This window comes from Mytilus californianus, unplaced genomic scaffold, assembly GCF_021869535.1.
Source record: "Mytilus californianus isolate M0D057914Y unplaced genomic scaffold, xbMytCali1.0.p SCAF_12, whole genome shotgun sequence".
NCBI classification, from domain to species: Eukaryota; Metazoa; Mollusca; class Bivalvia; order Mytilida; family Mytilidae; genus Mytilus; species Mytilus californianus.
In genome coordinates, this window is record NW_026262604.1 from 14067776 (window position 1) to 14085336 (window position 17561).

The 17561-nt window shown below is 32.4% G+C and overlaps 1 protein-coding gene across 2 annotated transcripts in view; it reads right to left on the reverse strand.

Moving 5' to 3' along the window:
- The window catches only part of LOC127721418 (perlucin-like protein), a 67432-nt gene that overhangs the window by 14353 nt on the left and 35518 nt on the right, over positions 1-17561 (reverse strand). Inside the window, exons 1-3 of one of the 2 annotated variants that reach the window (XM_052228140.1) lie at positions 7448-7698; positions 5261-5305; positions 4863-4889 (exon numbers count right to left, since the gene is read on the reverse strand). In XM_052228140.1, coding sequence (XP_052084100.1) covers positions 4863-4889; positions 5261-5305; positions 7448-7658 — 283 coding nt within the window. In that variant the 5' untranslated portion in view covers positions 7659-7698. Of the gene's footprint in view, positions 1-4862; positions 4890-5260; positions 5306-7447; positions 7699-17561 lie in introns of those variants that run through there. The other variant, XM_052228141.1, reaches the window with a different exon arrangement.

A 17561-nucleotide genomic window follows, 5' to 3' on the forward strand; every position in this document is an offset into this window, starting at 1 on the left:
TCAACGGAACAAGTTAAATACAACTGCCATATTCTGGACTTGAAACAGGCATTTTCCGAAGAAAATGATGGGTTAAACATGGTTTTATAGCTAGCTAAAACTGCCACTTGTATGGCAGTTGTTTATAGTTCTGTTATACTAGTATTGACAAAATTGGTGAGCAACCCAAAACAGACATTATACGTTAATGTGACAATGATTGGAGTATCAAATTCCCTCTTATTACTGCATTCTTTAAATGTTACATCGTTCTCACCAGGGTGGTGTTCCTGCAAAGAAATTATGTCAGGATCTTTGCATATGAATGATAAATACACTTGCTGCAACCTTATGACAATGTCTTGTTTAAAATGCTTGAGAGACTCTAAAATATAATCTGCTATTTTTGAAGTCCTATGTTTCCTTGATTTAACACTTGTCAAGCCCCTGTTTTCTAACCAATCACACAGGAATCTGTTACCATTTTGCGAAAGCAAAAAACGACTGATAACAAGTGATAATTGATATATGTCTGGGAAAAAAAACACATTGCTAGATTATATTTAATGGAATGTCGAATGGTTGTGACAGATTTAATCTCTACCGGAAACATTGGCCAATGCGAACGGATAGATAAAGCCGGGCAACCATTTGTCCTGGCTCTTCATAAAGGTACAAGGACATCATTCGTAAATATAAATCAATATGCAGACATCTTATACGTTCAGGTATTTCACATCCAATATTTTATGGTAATATTCTTTACAAAGAACAAAAATGTCGGCATTCATCTCAAAAGCTAACCAAACCTTTAAACAGACTTATTCGGAATAGATATAGTTACGATACTGTTGTCAAGTCATTAAGAATTGCATATTTTGGTATTAATATTGATTCACTCATAGGGTCTTTGCATCGGAAATAAACACATTTATTCTAAAACCAGTTGTTGGCATGATACGGGTTATGTTCTTCTCATATATTTTATGATGGTATGATACTTAACCCCTTAACGGGAGGGATTGTACTTGAATTTCATATGATGAAGACATAATCTTTCAATCAGTTTTATAGAGGTCTGGAGCTGGCATGTCAGTAACTGCTAGTAGTCTTTTGTTCATTTATGTATCATTCTCAGTTTGCTTAGTTTCTTTTGTTACCTATTCTGACATCGGACTCGGACTTTTTTTAAACTGAGTGTTACTGTGCGTATTGCTATGTGTTTCTTTATTCTACATTGGCTGGAGGTATATGGGGAGGGTTGAGATCTCACAAAACATGTATAATCCCGCCGCATTTTTGCGCCTGTTCCAAGTCAGAAGTTTCTGGTCTTTGTTAGTCTAGTATGTTTTTTAATTTTAGTTCAATTATATGTTTTGGAGTTTAGTGTGACGTCCATTTTCACTGAACTAGCACACGATTTTATTTAGGGGCCAGCTGAGAACCACCTCCGGGTGCGGGATTTTTTCGCTGCATTGAAGACCCATTGGTGGCCTTCTGCTCTTTGGTCGGGTTGTTGTCTCTTTGACATATTCCTCATTTCCATTCTCAATTTTAAGTATGAAACGCATGTTTATGAAATAATCAAGCATTTTGTTAGTATTATGGATATATGCATATCTTATTCTATAGTAAGAATTGTTAAATATACATATAAAATTATATTAAGTTATAGGAATAATACGAACAGTTGTGCTGTCGAATGATATGTTGGTTAAAGTATTAGAGAATTTAAGGTAAATGGATATATTTCAAAGCACAAGCTTAGGGTTATCACAAATTTACAAATTTAGATTAAGAAAGTGTTGATATATTGAAATCATCGCACTATGTAACGCTTTCTAGTCTTGTTGTCAATATTGTCCACGACTGCTGTTGTAAAACAATCAGATTTCGCGGGAGAAACCAAATATTTAATGCTGAATGTTTCATAGATGAAATCTTCTAGTACTGTAGATACATGGATAATTGGTTCATAAATGAACGACAAATATAAACTGTACTTTTTGTCACTAAGAACCTCCTTTTCTGGTCCTAGCATACAGTAGGTCTATATACATTAATAGATGGTTCAAGTTCAGTTGAATGTAATATGAAATGAGAATACAGCAACAAAACAGAAGTAAATTCGAAATGGTTAGCGTCGTGTTTGCCTCAATGGAATACATCGACTGATCTGAATATTTGGCCGACCGATTATCAACTAATGGTTTTAATGATTGTGGAAAGGACGTTTGTCTATATCTTATCTTTAAGGTTCCTTTGAATATATACCTTGTTTCCATAATGTTTGTGAACTACCCGCATGCGTTGCCTCTCTACCATACATGCAGATTGTTGGCGTTACCATTTAATTGCTACACCACAATAATCATTTAAGTGACGAAGCAAGAACCTGCCTTGGTAATGACCTGGCAAGACTGAGTTTACTGCAGGAATGCAAACTTGTAGATCCTTACTATGTCCTCATCCAGTTGATCATAAGCAAAACTGTTCGCGTCGAGAATTACACATTCTAATTAAGTATAGATTACATATTAGAATAACACCAGTGTCTATACGTGACCCCTCGTTGTAGACTACTGTTCTGCAAGCATGTAACCGTAATTACGTTTTACTATATTTTCCTCGCAAATTTTTTGATGTTTGGTTTTAGTATATTAATGTGGCATACACTTGGCATGAAAGGACACTTAGTTTAACTGAAGGTACGTTAAAACGAACTTTGTAACCTTATAAAAGGGATGTTTGTTGATTTTGATATTGTTATGGCGGCCATCTTGGACAAATCCGTAATATTGAAATTTCAAATATGGTTCAAAGCTTATATTGTTCGAAACACCCAGCACTACTACCATGCCACATTTGACCTCGTATTAGTGGTATCTGTTGATTTTGATATTTTGTGGTCGTCATCTTGAAAAAAGCCGCCATATTGAAATTTCAAGGTAGGTCATTGTTTAAAACACCGAACACTACTACCATGCCACGTTTTGTGCTTTTATGATCAAACTCACAATGCTGTCACCAATCTACAGGACTAACTCCTCAGCGAGAAAAACGCAGGCATGATATATGGTAGCATTGTTGGAATGTCCTATATTTCTTTCTTTTTATCTGAGAAGACGTCTAATTTTGAGCGTCAACCACGGGTTTGGAACACTTTGGAGAGATCTCGGCTATTCTTGTTTGTATAGACGGTGTTGCAACTTACTTAGATTGCTTGAATGTCTTCCTTTGTCTCATGCATCACCTATACTAGCGATTCCTTCTGCTTAGGATCAGTTCTCTTTACAAACCTCATTGTATGTATATCATGTTATGCTGTTGATGTTACTGAACATAACAAATCATGTTAAACACTCCATAACGTTGAACGGTAATGAGCGCTGTTGAAAGTTATGTTACGCTCTATGTTGAACGCTGTTGAATGATTTTGAACGGTATGGATCGCTTTGAAAGGTGTTGAACGTGTTTAACGCGTAATCGCTATTGACTGCCCCAACATTAATGACGTTTCTGCTGAGGCCCCTAGCATTTATGGTCTCTAGTAGTTCAGCTCTGAATACCGCGCCCTCCTGCTGAGGTTTGGTTTGGTTGACGTTGGTTGATGGATTGATGTCCTCTGATTTTCATTACTCTACATTGTGTTTGTTGAATAATTACATCAAGCCTGTTTTTCATGTCAGCTTACCATATATCATTATCAACATCAATGCTGTATATGCTGATGATAGTTTCTGTTCCTCATTAACAGCAGAATTATCTGCACTGTTCGATTGGTTTCCATTCACGTCCAGGCACATGCGTTTGTCTCAAGAAACCTGGCACGTTGTCTTTGGAAACAATGGTCGCAAAAAACTACAAGTTTTGAAAATCTACTTCATAGGTAAGCAGTCATCTCCCTGTATAACTGGATTAAGTGTTCTGCAGATTACCTCTGACAACTATCTAATATAAAAAAAGGATGTTCTACTGCTTGAAATGTTGGTAAAGAAAAGATGCGTTCGAGAGAATGTGACCATCAACGACCGGCGACGAAGTATTGGAACGTCCATCGTTTGCGGTTTCAAGTACAATTTGTTTGCCACTACTGGCAGCGGTTTCATGAATAAGGTGTTCAATAGTTTGCCCGTAGAGATGCACCAACAAGATTAGCACTTTACGGACCTGGGACGATAACGTTAACTTCTGAACGCAGAAGGAACACTTTGACCTTGGTCGATGCTGATCAATAGATCTGGCGGCAAATCAACGTTACCTCCGACACGGACAGTCGTAATTAAATGTGCAAAAAGAACATGCTCGACGAGCTCGATCCTACGTTAAAAAAACAATGTGTGTGGCATCGTCAGATCTTTCATGTGAAACAAGGTACGGTTAAGCTTATAAATTATAAGAAAAAAAAATATCATCGATCGGATCAACAAGTCAATAATCTATAGCATCACAAACCCGCCCGACATAAGTACAATGAATGTCAATTGATTGTCAGTGCTATGAATGAAACTTATACACCAAAATTCGTTGACATGTGCGCATTGGCCAGAGACAACAAGGGAGACACATTCATCTTGATAAGTTTGCTCCTGAACAACGCTGTTGAAATTTAATTTACAAAGACCGACTAGAAGTCGAGTATCGTCAAAGTTGTAACCATTGAATGAATAAGAGATCTTCTATTACTTCTTTTGTAAAATCTACGCGCACGTACATCGATGATTTGAAGGAGCTCGTCTATCAGTACAAAGCCATTAAAATTAAAAATTATATATAAAAAAACGACCTCTAATAGGATTTCAACGACACTTAGAATAAATATTTGTGGGGGTCGAACAGTGAACTTCCTTCGAAATCTAAAATTGCGGAACATAAGTGTGTACCTGATTCTCCTTGTCTTCCTTGTTCTCCTACAATATAATATGAAATATTCAACCAATACATTTATATCAGAACTTGTGATTCCTTAAGCATAGATCATATATTTTTGTTCTCGAATTATGAAAACTTAATAACCTAAACCAAAGGTATCTTTTCTTTAATTCAAGGTTTTGCATAGATAAATGTAATATAGAAAATAAATAAGTTATGTTAATCTTTTAAGGAGAATAACATTGTTATGCCTAAACAAAAAAGAACAATATACATGCCAAAAGTCGAAAAATGCCAAAGTATAAGTATGGACAGGATGCATGTAGGACGTCGATAAGAATTCACTTTTTTGAGAGTACGAACAATGCACTACACTCGAAATCTAAAATGGCGGATAACTACTTTGTACCTGGTTCTCCTGGGCTTCCTTTTTCTCCCTTTTGTCCATGTTCTCCTACAATTTGATATAAAATATTCAACCAATACATTTACATGTATATCCGAACTTGCAGTTACTTAAGCGTAGAGCATGTCAACTATCGACATGATGGTGTAGGACCAAAAGTGTTCATAATTGTAAAGCCTAAATATAAAGTTATTTTTTCATTCATTTCTTAAAAAAAAGTATCAATAATAGAACCCAAAAAACAATTTAAAAGATCTAAATAAGTAACTGTTTTATATTGATAACCTTTAATGAGGGCATCTCCATTCGTGGGCTCTTTAAACATCATCACGGTATCATCTGACTTAATTGATGATAAACTCACAGGTTAATCTTTTTCTTTAAATCAACCATTGCGATTTTATTTGATAGCTTTTTTTAATTCAAAATAGCATATTAAGAAGTTAAATGTAGCACATTTTGAAACCAAATTATAAATAGTTATTATTTAGAACTAAATTATATACTGAAACATAAGTATACTCCTCACACACACAAAAAACGATGTGTTTACACTTATATATCAATTGTTTGATCTTAACCACATATATATTGTTTAAATTTTCCAAATAATATTATACATGTACACCAAAAACCGAATGGCTACTACACGCCAGTAGTCTCTTAAAACCATTAATATTCTCAATTCGAAATTAAATAAACATAACTCTACTTAAATGAAACATTTAATGTCTCACAAGCAGCAAACATCAGTAATACACTTTTATTGAGTATATGCGGAATATTTAGATACCCTCTGAGTTCATGTTTAAAATTAGTTTGCAGGAACAGATACATCCATGGTACTTGGTATTTAGGTGCATCATGTACCAACTAACATGATCCAAACCTCATAGTTGATACCCTTGGTTAAGTTTAAGGTATGTACAAATGTTGGTCAAGTTTATTTATCAAATACTAGGTTGGCTACAATCATGTTACTTTGTATGAGATCGGTCTCTTGAGGGGTCGAAAAACAACCGACCCTATCAATATGTTGGTTTGTCTTTCTTTGTGTTTTCTTTAACCTGGTCAAGTTTTATGCTTTATTTCTCGAATACTATGTAACTTACTATCGTGTGACTTGACGAAGTGAATCATGAAGAGTTTGACAGCACCCAATCCTAAATTAAACACTTATACTTACATTTCACATGATAAGTAGAAATAATATTAACACCTGAACCACATCATACATACAACACTTAACATAATAATATAATTAACACAGGTGTACACACATTAATTTACTGTAACTATTTTGACATGTATATGCCTAGTCCATAGTAATGAAGATGTAAACTTGTCTTCACATTCACTCTTAAAAAAAAGAAGCAAATGTCACAATGATTAGGAATATAACATACAGAGAGAGGTCAAATTTGGGTTGTGGGTTATTTGTTGTTACAGAATTAAGCCCCTTTATTAATGAAAAACAAAATCGTTTTGTTATTCAAAGAAATGCAAACCTTTATTTGCTTTTGCCAAATTTATTTCCAAAGGGTTGTTATGGTGGCATCCATGACCTTCAAACAAATCCTATCCTTTTTATACACCGTCTTAAAAAAGTAGTTTCCGATCCAAACATTTGGTGCGTGCACCAATAAGTTACTTGTTTTTTAAATTCATATATGTTGAAATCTTACCTTCAGTAGAATAAATGGTTATTGTTTGCATCACTGTAAGAAGTGTATGAAAATACAATAACAAAAACTGGAAGTGTAAAGTGAAAAGTTACGTTTGACCTAACGTATAGAAGTAAGTGTATGCTTTTAAAAACGTCGGAAACATAGGTATTCCCAAAGATCTATTATGTTGTATTTAAAATAAGATATCTTTTAAAATAAATTAATTTCAGAGAAAACTTTACTACAAAAATCGATATATTCATAACTATGGCTATGATAAAATCATTTGCAATAAGGTTCATTTTCATTTCTATTCAATTGAAAACAGTACAACTTTTATATTATTTGTTTCTCTGTATTTGGATGAGTAGCCTGTCAGCTATACGATTGTCTTTCCATATATTGTTATTTTATCTACCATGTTCTGTTTTCAGCCAACTGGTTTATAAACATGTTTGAAACTTTGAAACAATAAATGTGTTCCCATAAATTGAAAATAAGTTAAAGATTGAAATATCCTTACCATTGAAATGCATGACAATGAATGCAACTGCCACTGATAAACAAATCAACTGCATTACAATCAAGAGCACAAATAATTTATCTCTTTTCCTTCTTGCTTTGTAAAGGTCGGCAAGTTTATTTTTCCATACATTAGTTGGAATACTATATTCGTGGTTTGCTGCATTCTGGTCTTCTATTCGTTGTTCATATACGTTATCAACGTCACCCATTTTGAACTAAATATTTCCTTTAGAATGAACTAAAAATACAGTGACGTGAAGAAATATTCCTTAAGAGTTTCAACTATATTTAAATAACCTGTTAGGCTTTAACATGTTTACATGATACAAAACATTTAACAAATCTTTATGTCAGATGACACATACTTAGGGTCTGGGAAGGGGGTCCTTCAATTCTTTAATCTTTAAAGTTGTATACCATTTTCCTGTATTCTTTATTTATTGTAACATCATTTTATATTCTTTATATTTCAACACCCCGATATTCTCTTTTTTTTATTTGTTTTGCCTATTTGACTCTATTCTTAATTTTGATTGCCTTTTATTTTGACCTTTTTACCAATTATTTTTTTTTCTGTAAAATTGATCAAGATCCTCATACTTACATTGTGTGTAATACATTCTTGAGTGAATATTAATTGTAGTCTTAAAAGGTGCATTTCCTTGAATGAATACTTTAAAAACAGTTCCGCTTCATCTGTTTGAAGTGTTGTTCGTTCGAAGCTCTACTCTGGGTTTACAATCATCACGAACTTTCAACCCTTAATTACTGAAAACCAATGATATATGGATGTCTAAAAAAGAAGGAGCATTAAAACTAAAACAGACTTAAAAAGAATATAAAAATATTATAAGATCATGATTGCCTTTGTGATTTCGGACCGTAGTTTCCAATGTTTTAATTTATTTGATAATGGATAATTTAAGAAAAGCCAATTTATAAATCATGCCAGTACTGACGCCCTGATTACTGAGTCAAAGACACCTTCACGAACTAACAGTGCTTTAAATCCATTGCTAGTATATGAAAAAAAAAAAAATCTTTTGTACATTTGATACGTCCTAGATTTACCTCCATCAAGAACGCTCAAACCAAATTTAAAAAAAATGTATATTTCAAAACCAAAAAATTTGGTCATAATTTAGAATCTAGTTTATACCGTATAGTAAGCTATAAACGACCACCTGACTGGCAAAAACAGAATGCATGTATCATGCTTCATCAAGTTTATGAACGCTCACCTTGCTCCCTTATACGAGACAGTGGTGTAACAGCACAACATTAACACAAATTAAAAAAAATCAGTTGAAAAAAGGCTCATTAGATCGACACTAAGCACTATAAAAAACATTACCTAAAAAGTCGAAGACACAAGCTACCAAAACAATAGTAACCGCATTTTAGTTACTTTTTTCTTTCTTACATACACATTACTTCATCAAAAGACACTTGAAAATCTAAAACCAAAAAAGCATCGTCTACGATCCAGGACATTGAATTCCATTGTATTCATATCGCGTAATATTTTTGTGTTTTTCGACATGAAAAATTGATGGCATATGGTACAATTCTGTAAATGCAAATGTAATCAATAAGGAATTTATTTTTTGTTCGATAAGATTATCCTGCAATTACATACAAAATTTATAAAAAAACACTTTAAGAATGTGAGGCGTTCGACATGAGCTTTTCTGGATTTACCTTCATCAGGAACGCTCAAAGTCGAATATTTCAAAGCCAAGGATGCATAAGAACCGAAACAGGTAAAAAGCTAGATGACCAAAAAGGACCTAACATAATAGCCAAATCCACCAAAAGTCAACTCTGACTTAGGGGATTTGAACCCTTAGTTTCTTAAAAGTTTTCAAATTCATAATAAAATTTCTCTAATTATATTCAAATTCTTAAATATCCATAAATGTAAAAACAAAACAACAACGGAATACGTTCAACCATCCACGCTGTGATATAGTCGACGTTACCGCTATTAACTGATTTTGATTGCAATTAGACAAAATATGAATTAAACTTGTTAATATAATTATTAGTATGAACAAAGCATACGTGTGACCAAAGTAATTAAATTTTTTGGTACATTGATCATTGTAAAAACAGCTAAGATGTTCCTGACACCCCGTCTACCAGTCGCAAAGACACTCAAACACAAACACTTTGTACTTTCTCAAGTGGTATCTAAATTATTTCGAGACAAACCACCAGATATGAACGTCTGTTAAACGGATTTTTATTTTTACTATTTTTTGTCTATTACATGAAAATCGTTCCGAACACATCACATCAGTTTACTTAAGTGTTGTTTTCACTTTCTAGCAATGGTTAGATATTGCTACTGTTTGACACCAAGTCCTCAATGAAATCATTAGCACATAGTCTATTTGTCGGATAGCCATTGTTTCTGTATTTGAATGATTGAAATAAATAAGAATATGTCAGTTTTTTTTTTATATTATTCAAATTCCAATGTATGTTATATTTATAAATAATTACATACTATTACTGTTTCATTACAATCCGTTATATTGATTGCCTTACAGCAATCTTGAGACACTATGATATCAAATTTTATTTTAACAGATTTTACTGCACGTGCTATCAGTGACAATGCTAGAACAATGCGTAAAAAAACAAACGAAAAGCTTGATATCATAACTCTTATTTCATGGTTGTAGCATAAGATTATAAATTATCAGAATTGAATGCCTCTTTTTATAATTTTGTAGGGTTGTAAACTCGTGTGCACATTTTTAGAATGAAGCGTTTCTGTGCTTCATAAAAAATGTGCTTCGGTCAACAAATGTATACCCCTATCGTTGAATGGTTGTATCGGACACAAATAAGGCTAAGTAAGAAAGACGTCTGATTGTAATGAAACTTGTATTAGAACTAAACAGAAGGTAACGTCAGACAAGCAGTGACGTCGTATACACAAAGAGCGGTAACACGAACATTTTTTTCTGTGCAATCCGAAACAACCTCAAACCCTAATTTCATTATAAAAATAAGCATTCAATTCTTAAAATAATCATAATGATTGGGAAACTTAAAAAGATAAACATGAGTATCATTATACCGATACCTATTTACAAAATGTTTATAATTGGTAACCCTAATGTAGATGCAAAACGTAATCAATTTTTAAGAAGACAATAAAGGCCTCATACAAAAAACTGAAATTTTTTACAATAGTAATAAAAATTAAATTACAAACAATTATTGTAAATGCATTGGAAAACCTGTCTTCTAGATTTATTAATTCCCTGATCATTGTACGCTGTGCGAATGTTTGATATATATTTATAAGTTTCGATGATTAAATGAAAAATATATAAAAATGATAATAGACAACATGTTTGTTTTTCGTTTGTTGTTTCGCACATACATTAGGCCGTCAGTTTTCTCGTTTGAATTGCTTTACATTTGTCATTTCAAGACCTTTTAAAGCTTACTGTACGGTATGGGTTTTGATCATTGTTGAAGGCCACACGTTGACCTATAGTTGTTAACTTCTACATCATGTGGATGCATCTGCAATTTGACTAGAATTTATAATTAGAAATTTACGTATCTTTTCGGGACTGACAAAAGTAATTTGAAAATTTATTAAAAAAAGAAGGTGTGGTATGATTGCCGATGAGATAACTCCCCAGTAGTTTGGTCGTTGACATATGACTTTCATCTCGTATTATTTTAATTTGCTTTATTTGTTTATGAAGTCACATTTAAAAACTATTGAAGCGTACAATGTCAATGAAAAATTGATACTTTTTTGCTAAAGGACAAATCAGCTAAATCTTTATAAATAAAATGAAAATAACGCTGTATAGATTGTATGCGTTCGAGTTTATCGGGATCAACCTTTATCCAAAACGCTAGAAACCAAATATTTGACAGCCACGGATATATAAAAATCAAAACATTTGATGAGCTATATGATCAACGGGACCTAAAATTACGACCAAATCCATTTGAATGCAGTGTAAACTTTGCCTGAAAGTATTGTCATCTTGTATATTACGATGTATCTTTAACATGCCATGAGTGACACTTTGTAACGAATGTTTTCATCGAAAATGTTCTTATAAGAAAATACACAAAAATCACTGCAACAACCATGTAAATACAAATCTGCTGCACTAGTACAAAGGTTGACATTAAACTATCTCTACTTCTACTCGCTTTATGTATTTCGGCGAGTTCGCTTTCTCTTTTTTGGACGGTGATGTTTCTTTTCCCCCTTCTTACGTTGTTTATATTTCACAATTTGTTCGCTATGTCTGTGTCTGTAAACGCGTTTCATGTTTCAATGAACGGAATTTACGTATATCTTGTAAACTATTAAATGAGAATGTCGCAAAGTTAGAGCAAAAATTAATTTAAATTTTTACCAAATGTTTTCATAGACTTTTTTTCAAAAGTAAGCTGCACCTGTAGAAATCTTATTAAAACGGGATATCAAATCACAATTTGTACGTCGATGTTGTTTGTAAAGACCGTAAGTTTAAATAAATCCATGAAACCGATTGATCCTTTAAATAACCTTATTCTTTATGCTTATCAATTTAGCATCGTGGTGAAATATTTAAATATTGTTTTAATCGGTAGTAACATTGATTTTGCTTTCTTATAAAAACTCAAACATAACTATATACTTAATGTATACGTAAAATTATGAGTTCTCATAATCCTTCACCATGTTTTCTTATATTTTGTCATTGCACAAGTCAATGCGACTCTCAGACTGGTTATGACGCCTTAGCAATAACTCCGTTTGATATGTATTATAAATACTATATTCTGGAAAACATGATCGAGTGATTAGTTATAACTGGTTTTGAACTCACTTTCAGGCGAATACTCATTACTTTGTGTCTTTAGTATTATTCTCGTTATTTTGGGTTTTTTTGTTTGTTATTTTAACGGGTATACTGCCTTAATCCATTTGCAACTGATTTGTATAGTTTGTTCTTATGTTGTATAATTAAGGCGATGTCCCCGATTAGAAGGGGTGTTCAGCGCTCACAAACATGTTTAACCGCGCCACATTCTTTCTGTTTGAAGGAAGTACTTGGACAATTATTTGGTGTATCTAACAAGTAAATGAAGTCGCTAAAAAAATAATCAATATATAGAATACTTTTCTTCGTCTGAAGTATGTACATCAAAACATTTTCTGCGACATTCTCATTTTTTCTTTGGCAAGGGCTATCATAATTGCTTACATCATTGCTCAAGTAGTAATTTATATATCAGATCATACATTATTGTTTAGGCTACACAGAACTAAAAAAATGATTGGATGTTCAGGCAAATTAGTATCGCGTTCATTTAAACAAGTACACATACAACCATTCTTTTAAATGTATATACAAGTTGATCGGAATTTGTGATGTGAAACACATATGCCGCCATTATAAAAGTTTACGTAATATTATTATATTTTCCCTTTTATAATAATTTATTTCTTACTATTCACAAGCATTTTAGAATTTACATTGGTTGATTTATGTTACCTTCAGTTTAGTGGCAAACATTTCTCTGCAGAAGACATTTCATTGGAAAATGATAATTGACAATTGCTAGAAACAGAGTTTTTCCCATACATTTCATTGAACTCATTTATTGAAATTCATCATTAAAATTTCTAACTGGCAGACAATGATAAGAAAGCTGTATTTTTCCAGTCAGTAAATAACTTTTATTAAAATAATGTATTTTTTATTAAACATCAATGCATCGTGCTCTCTTGCATTACCTATTAATAAACAGTAAATTAAGAGAAAATGAACATTTTATCCTAGCTCGTGATTGAATTGGACAACAATTGCGCTTCTGAGAACAAAACTCTGATGTCATACGAAAAATATCGTTTCAACTACAGAAACAGATATTACCGGTTCTAATCGACAGTTGTATTAAAATTGCCACAATGAAGAAGATATTTAGGCAGCACTAGTTGACCGATGTTCAAATCTCAAAATTTAATAGATTAAGAAGACACACACACACAAGAATCTAACAAAAACTGAGCGAATTACATGAACCCCGTAGTAATCGAGATCTTTCTATGCATGCATTGCCGGCCATACGAATGCACAATCAATGAAAATTTAATAATTGGAAATACGACACAATCGGTTAAATTACAAGTCAGATGATATTTTTGGAATCTAAAAATCTGACACTACGGACACATGTCGCTAGTGAGTTTAGACACAGACACATCGTAGTGTTCAGTTCGTGATGATGATGGTGAAACATATATAGTGTCGATTTTAGTCATTCTTACTTATAACTCTGTTGAAACAAATTTTTTGTATGGAACACATCCTTGTCATTACAGTTAGTTAAGTGTTAACATAGCATTATGTATTCAATGTTTATACGTCATAGAACATCGGGTAGAGGACATGTTTCTGCTGAAAATGAGAAATAAGTTGAAATCAGCACGTTTGACATTATGTTTTTGGTTGAATTCATCCATCAAGATATGGAGCAGACCTGCTATTTTCGGTAGTATCCCTAATCCTAAATCCACTTTGATATATGTAATATAAACACTCACTGAAATGAGGCTTATAGAATGAACCGACGCTACCCATACATCTGAAAATAAAATTTAAAATTCCTATTCATTTTTCTTTGACTGTTTTCTATGAATTATGCTTTATATAAGAACAAAAACAAGTCAACCAGGATGGTGCACAAAACCCATTAGAATACCGAATGTCTGTTATCTGTTAAAATATCAATGAACAAACACATATGCTGTCGTGTCGATTAAAATGTCCTATATTTGTATGATATCATATTCGCTGTATTTGTTGTTGGAATACGTATGGCTTTTTCACCAATTAAGATTTTTGCATCAACGTAAACAAGGAATATGCAGCTACAATTCCCATTTTTTGTAGAAAAGCTATGTTTAACAAGACCATATAGACGATCATTCAATTGAGCATTTGAAATATTTGTATAAAGTGTAGAAAAAATTAAAAATTTGATATGACTGCAAAGTTATAAAGACTGTGATCAAATATTTGGAGTAGATCTGCAATATACCCCATCACAATATTTGCAACGACCATCTTTTACTGTAGAAAGACTGTTGTAAGAACTTTATAAAGATGTTAAGTCGTACATCGTTCTTCATGTAAATTTCTCTAGATTTTGGGTATCCAGTTTAATTACGGAAGATTAGCATCGTCCTTTTTATGTTAACGCAAAATGAGAGAAGAACGGATTTATCATTTTCTAAAAAAATCCACTCATTCGTGAACGATGAAGAGGTAAATGTGGAGTTTACAGTTTTGCTATGAATTTTAAAGTCTTTAGTTGGATATTGCAAAATGTGATTTTTGTATTATATAAAATCAATACTGCTGTCAGCTAAAATGAAATCAAATTTGTCGCCAAAAGAGGATAATCATCTATATTAAGGGCATACGATACAGTTTTGATCCCATATTGAAATTTTGATAAAAATTTGCATGTAGGCTATTTTTTACCTGATTAAATCAAATATGTAATAAAAAAAAATATCACTTCATGTGATACTTTTTGAGTAAATTGAGGTTCAAATTCCAGATATTTCCTCAAAATACGGATTTATGGACATATTTTTCCTTTCGATAGAAATACATAACTTTTTTGTTTTAAACGATAAATATTGCATAAATTTGTACATTTTATTTTTACAAATAACTCAAATTTCTCAAATGTTCATGAATGTAGAAAAAAACCGTCATTTTTTGCTGTATATTAATCAAATTTAAAAAAATTGCACTATTTACGTTTTCATGAAAATTGGTACACATAATCTTCTTACGTAATCAAACCAAATGTCATTTTAAAAAAGAGGGGTCCATGAACTCGTTTTCAAGTTAAATCAGTTTGAATGATAAAAATCAGCCGAAAACTGCATCTTTTCCCGATAAGTCAACGTTTGACGTCGCGAAAATAACAATTTACGTTAGCAACGTCATTACCTCCCCTGTAACTGTATCGTTTGCCCTAAAAACTCTGGGCTTTTTGATTGGGTTAGAAACCCGTGTTTTCATCACTCATCGCATATTTAAATGTTCTGCGGAATGAATGACTGAACAGCTTACATCATATAATTGTGTTCTGTTTTGCGTTATCTGCATCGCGCTTTACTCATTTTCTGCAAAAGTCTTCAACTGCATCTATCATGAAGTTCTTCATCCAGTTGATGCGCTTAGGATTTCTTGTCTTAAGCTAAAACAGAATATACACATAAAAATATTGGTAAAATAACTGACATATTGCTGTGATGATATATACGGTATTATTAGGATATTATTAAAATGCAAATGCGAGTGAAGACTTTTTCTCACAAATATATGATTCTCTATTTGAACATTGATAATCATTCCATCTGTAGTTATACACATTCATCACTAGTACACAATCCTCGTTGCCGTTATTGTTAGGTTCGTTAGGACTCCAGTCTGTGAAGGTAAGATTTGTATTGTCTGATTCCCATAAGAAATTTGATTCTTGGATAGAATCGTGTGCTCCAATCCAAACAGAATTTGGACTGTCTGAAATGAAATAAAAATGAAACTCAAATATCAGGAGAGCTATCATAAAATATCGATGAAATGATCAAATTATTATATTTTATCATTAATAGCAGCAACGTATTCACCTAAATCTACCCGTCTATTGACTCAATGATTATCAGTTGAGTTACGTCATTTATGCTTGAATTCCTTTCTTAAACAATTTGCTGAAAGTGACTTTCTACATTTACAAATTGTTTGATTCTATAGGTTTCTTACAGTATGCATTATACTTTACTTTGCCCATTTTTGTAACAGACCAATATGTAGAAATATTCTTCATGATGCGTCCAAACAAAAGACGAGCTTCATCAGATTATCAAAATGGCTGAAATCAGCGACTCTCAAATTAATACCTTTATTCACTTCTTTATTTGAAATATTTATGGAGGAGACTGGAATGCAAATTTTCAGTTTTTACAGGGAATAAAAGTTATTTTTTTTAAAGAAATGTATCTTCATCAGTATTAAGGAATCTCGCTCCTTTTGTCAAAATACGAAACCCAAGGATCGTAGAGATGGGTCGTTTCTCATTATAAAAAAAAGTTCACACGCATTGGTACCAACACAATATTACATTTTCAGTACAAGAAATTCCTTGCATTAGATTGAAGTTTTAAAATGGTTTTATCTAAATGTTTTGATAGATAAGATGATTTGCAGGTATTTTGTATGATTTCACTATGTTCAATACCCTGTTATGAAATCTTCTTTTTTAGATTGAAGCAGAAAATCATATATTCATACAAATGTTTACTGGTGCAGTGCGTTTTTTCACTAATATTTTAAATGTAACTCACTGGATTTTATATATGTTTTTAAGAACCAATTTTCAACAGCATTGTCTATGTTTACAAGGAATCCTCCTTTTCCTTGACAGTCATCCTGAAACGCAAAATTAAACATATATATATCTTGACTTCATGTTTTGGGAGGAGGATTGAGGTTACGTTTTTTTTATCCCCGCCAAATTCATAATGTGTCCTTTCCAAGCATGAGCCAGGTAATTTATGGTTTTTGTCTGCCATACCTGTTTTCCGGTTATTGCTGAAGTATTAATGAGGCTGTTGGTTTTCTCTAATAACATGTTTCACAGGTTTTGTCATTCGGGGCAATTCATTATATGGTGTTTAACATTTGCTCATTTTGAAGGTCATCCTGTGATCTGTAATGTTTTACATCTTTGTCATTTGGTCTTTCGTTGCTACATTGTAGTTATCAGATTTGTAATCAATTCATTTCTTTTTTTTAAATAAAAGCAAAAAATGACACAAATTTATAGATGTAGACCTGGAACTAAGTGCGTAAGTACATTTATCACTTTAAGCATTGCATATCAAAATAAAGATGGCACAACAATTGATGAAAATATAAATACACGGGAAATACATGAATATTATTACGATTGAACGCATCAATCGATGACAATATTGATTAAGATGTCACGTATGAACCGTTTCATATTAATTCACGAATATCCCAACAAGCATTAAAACCTTTGATATGTTA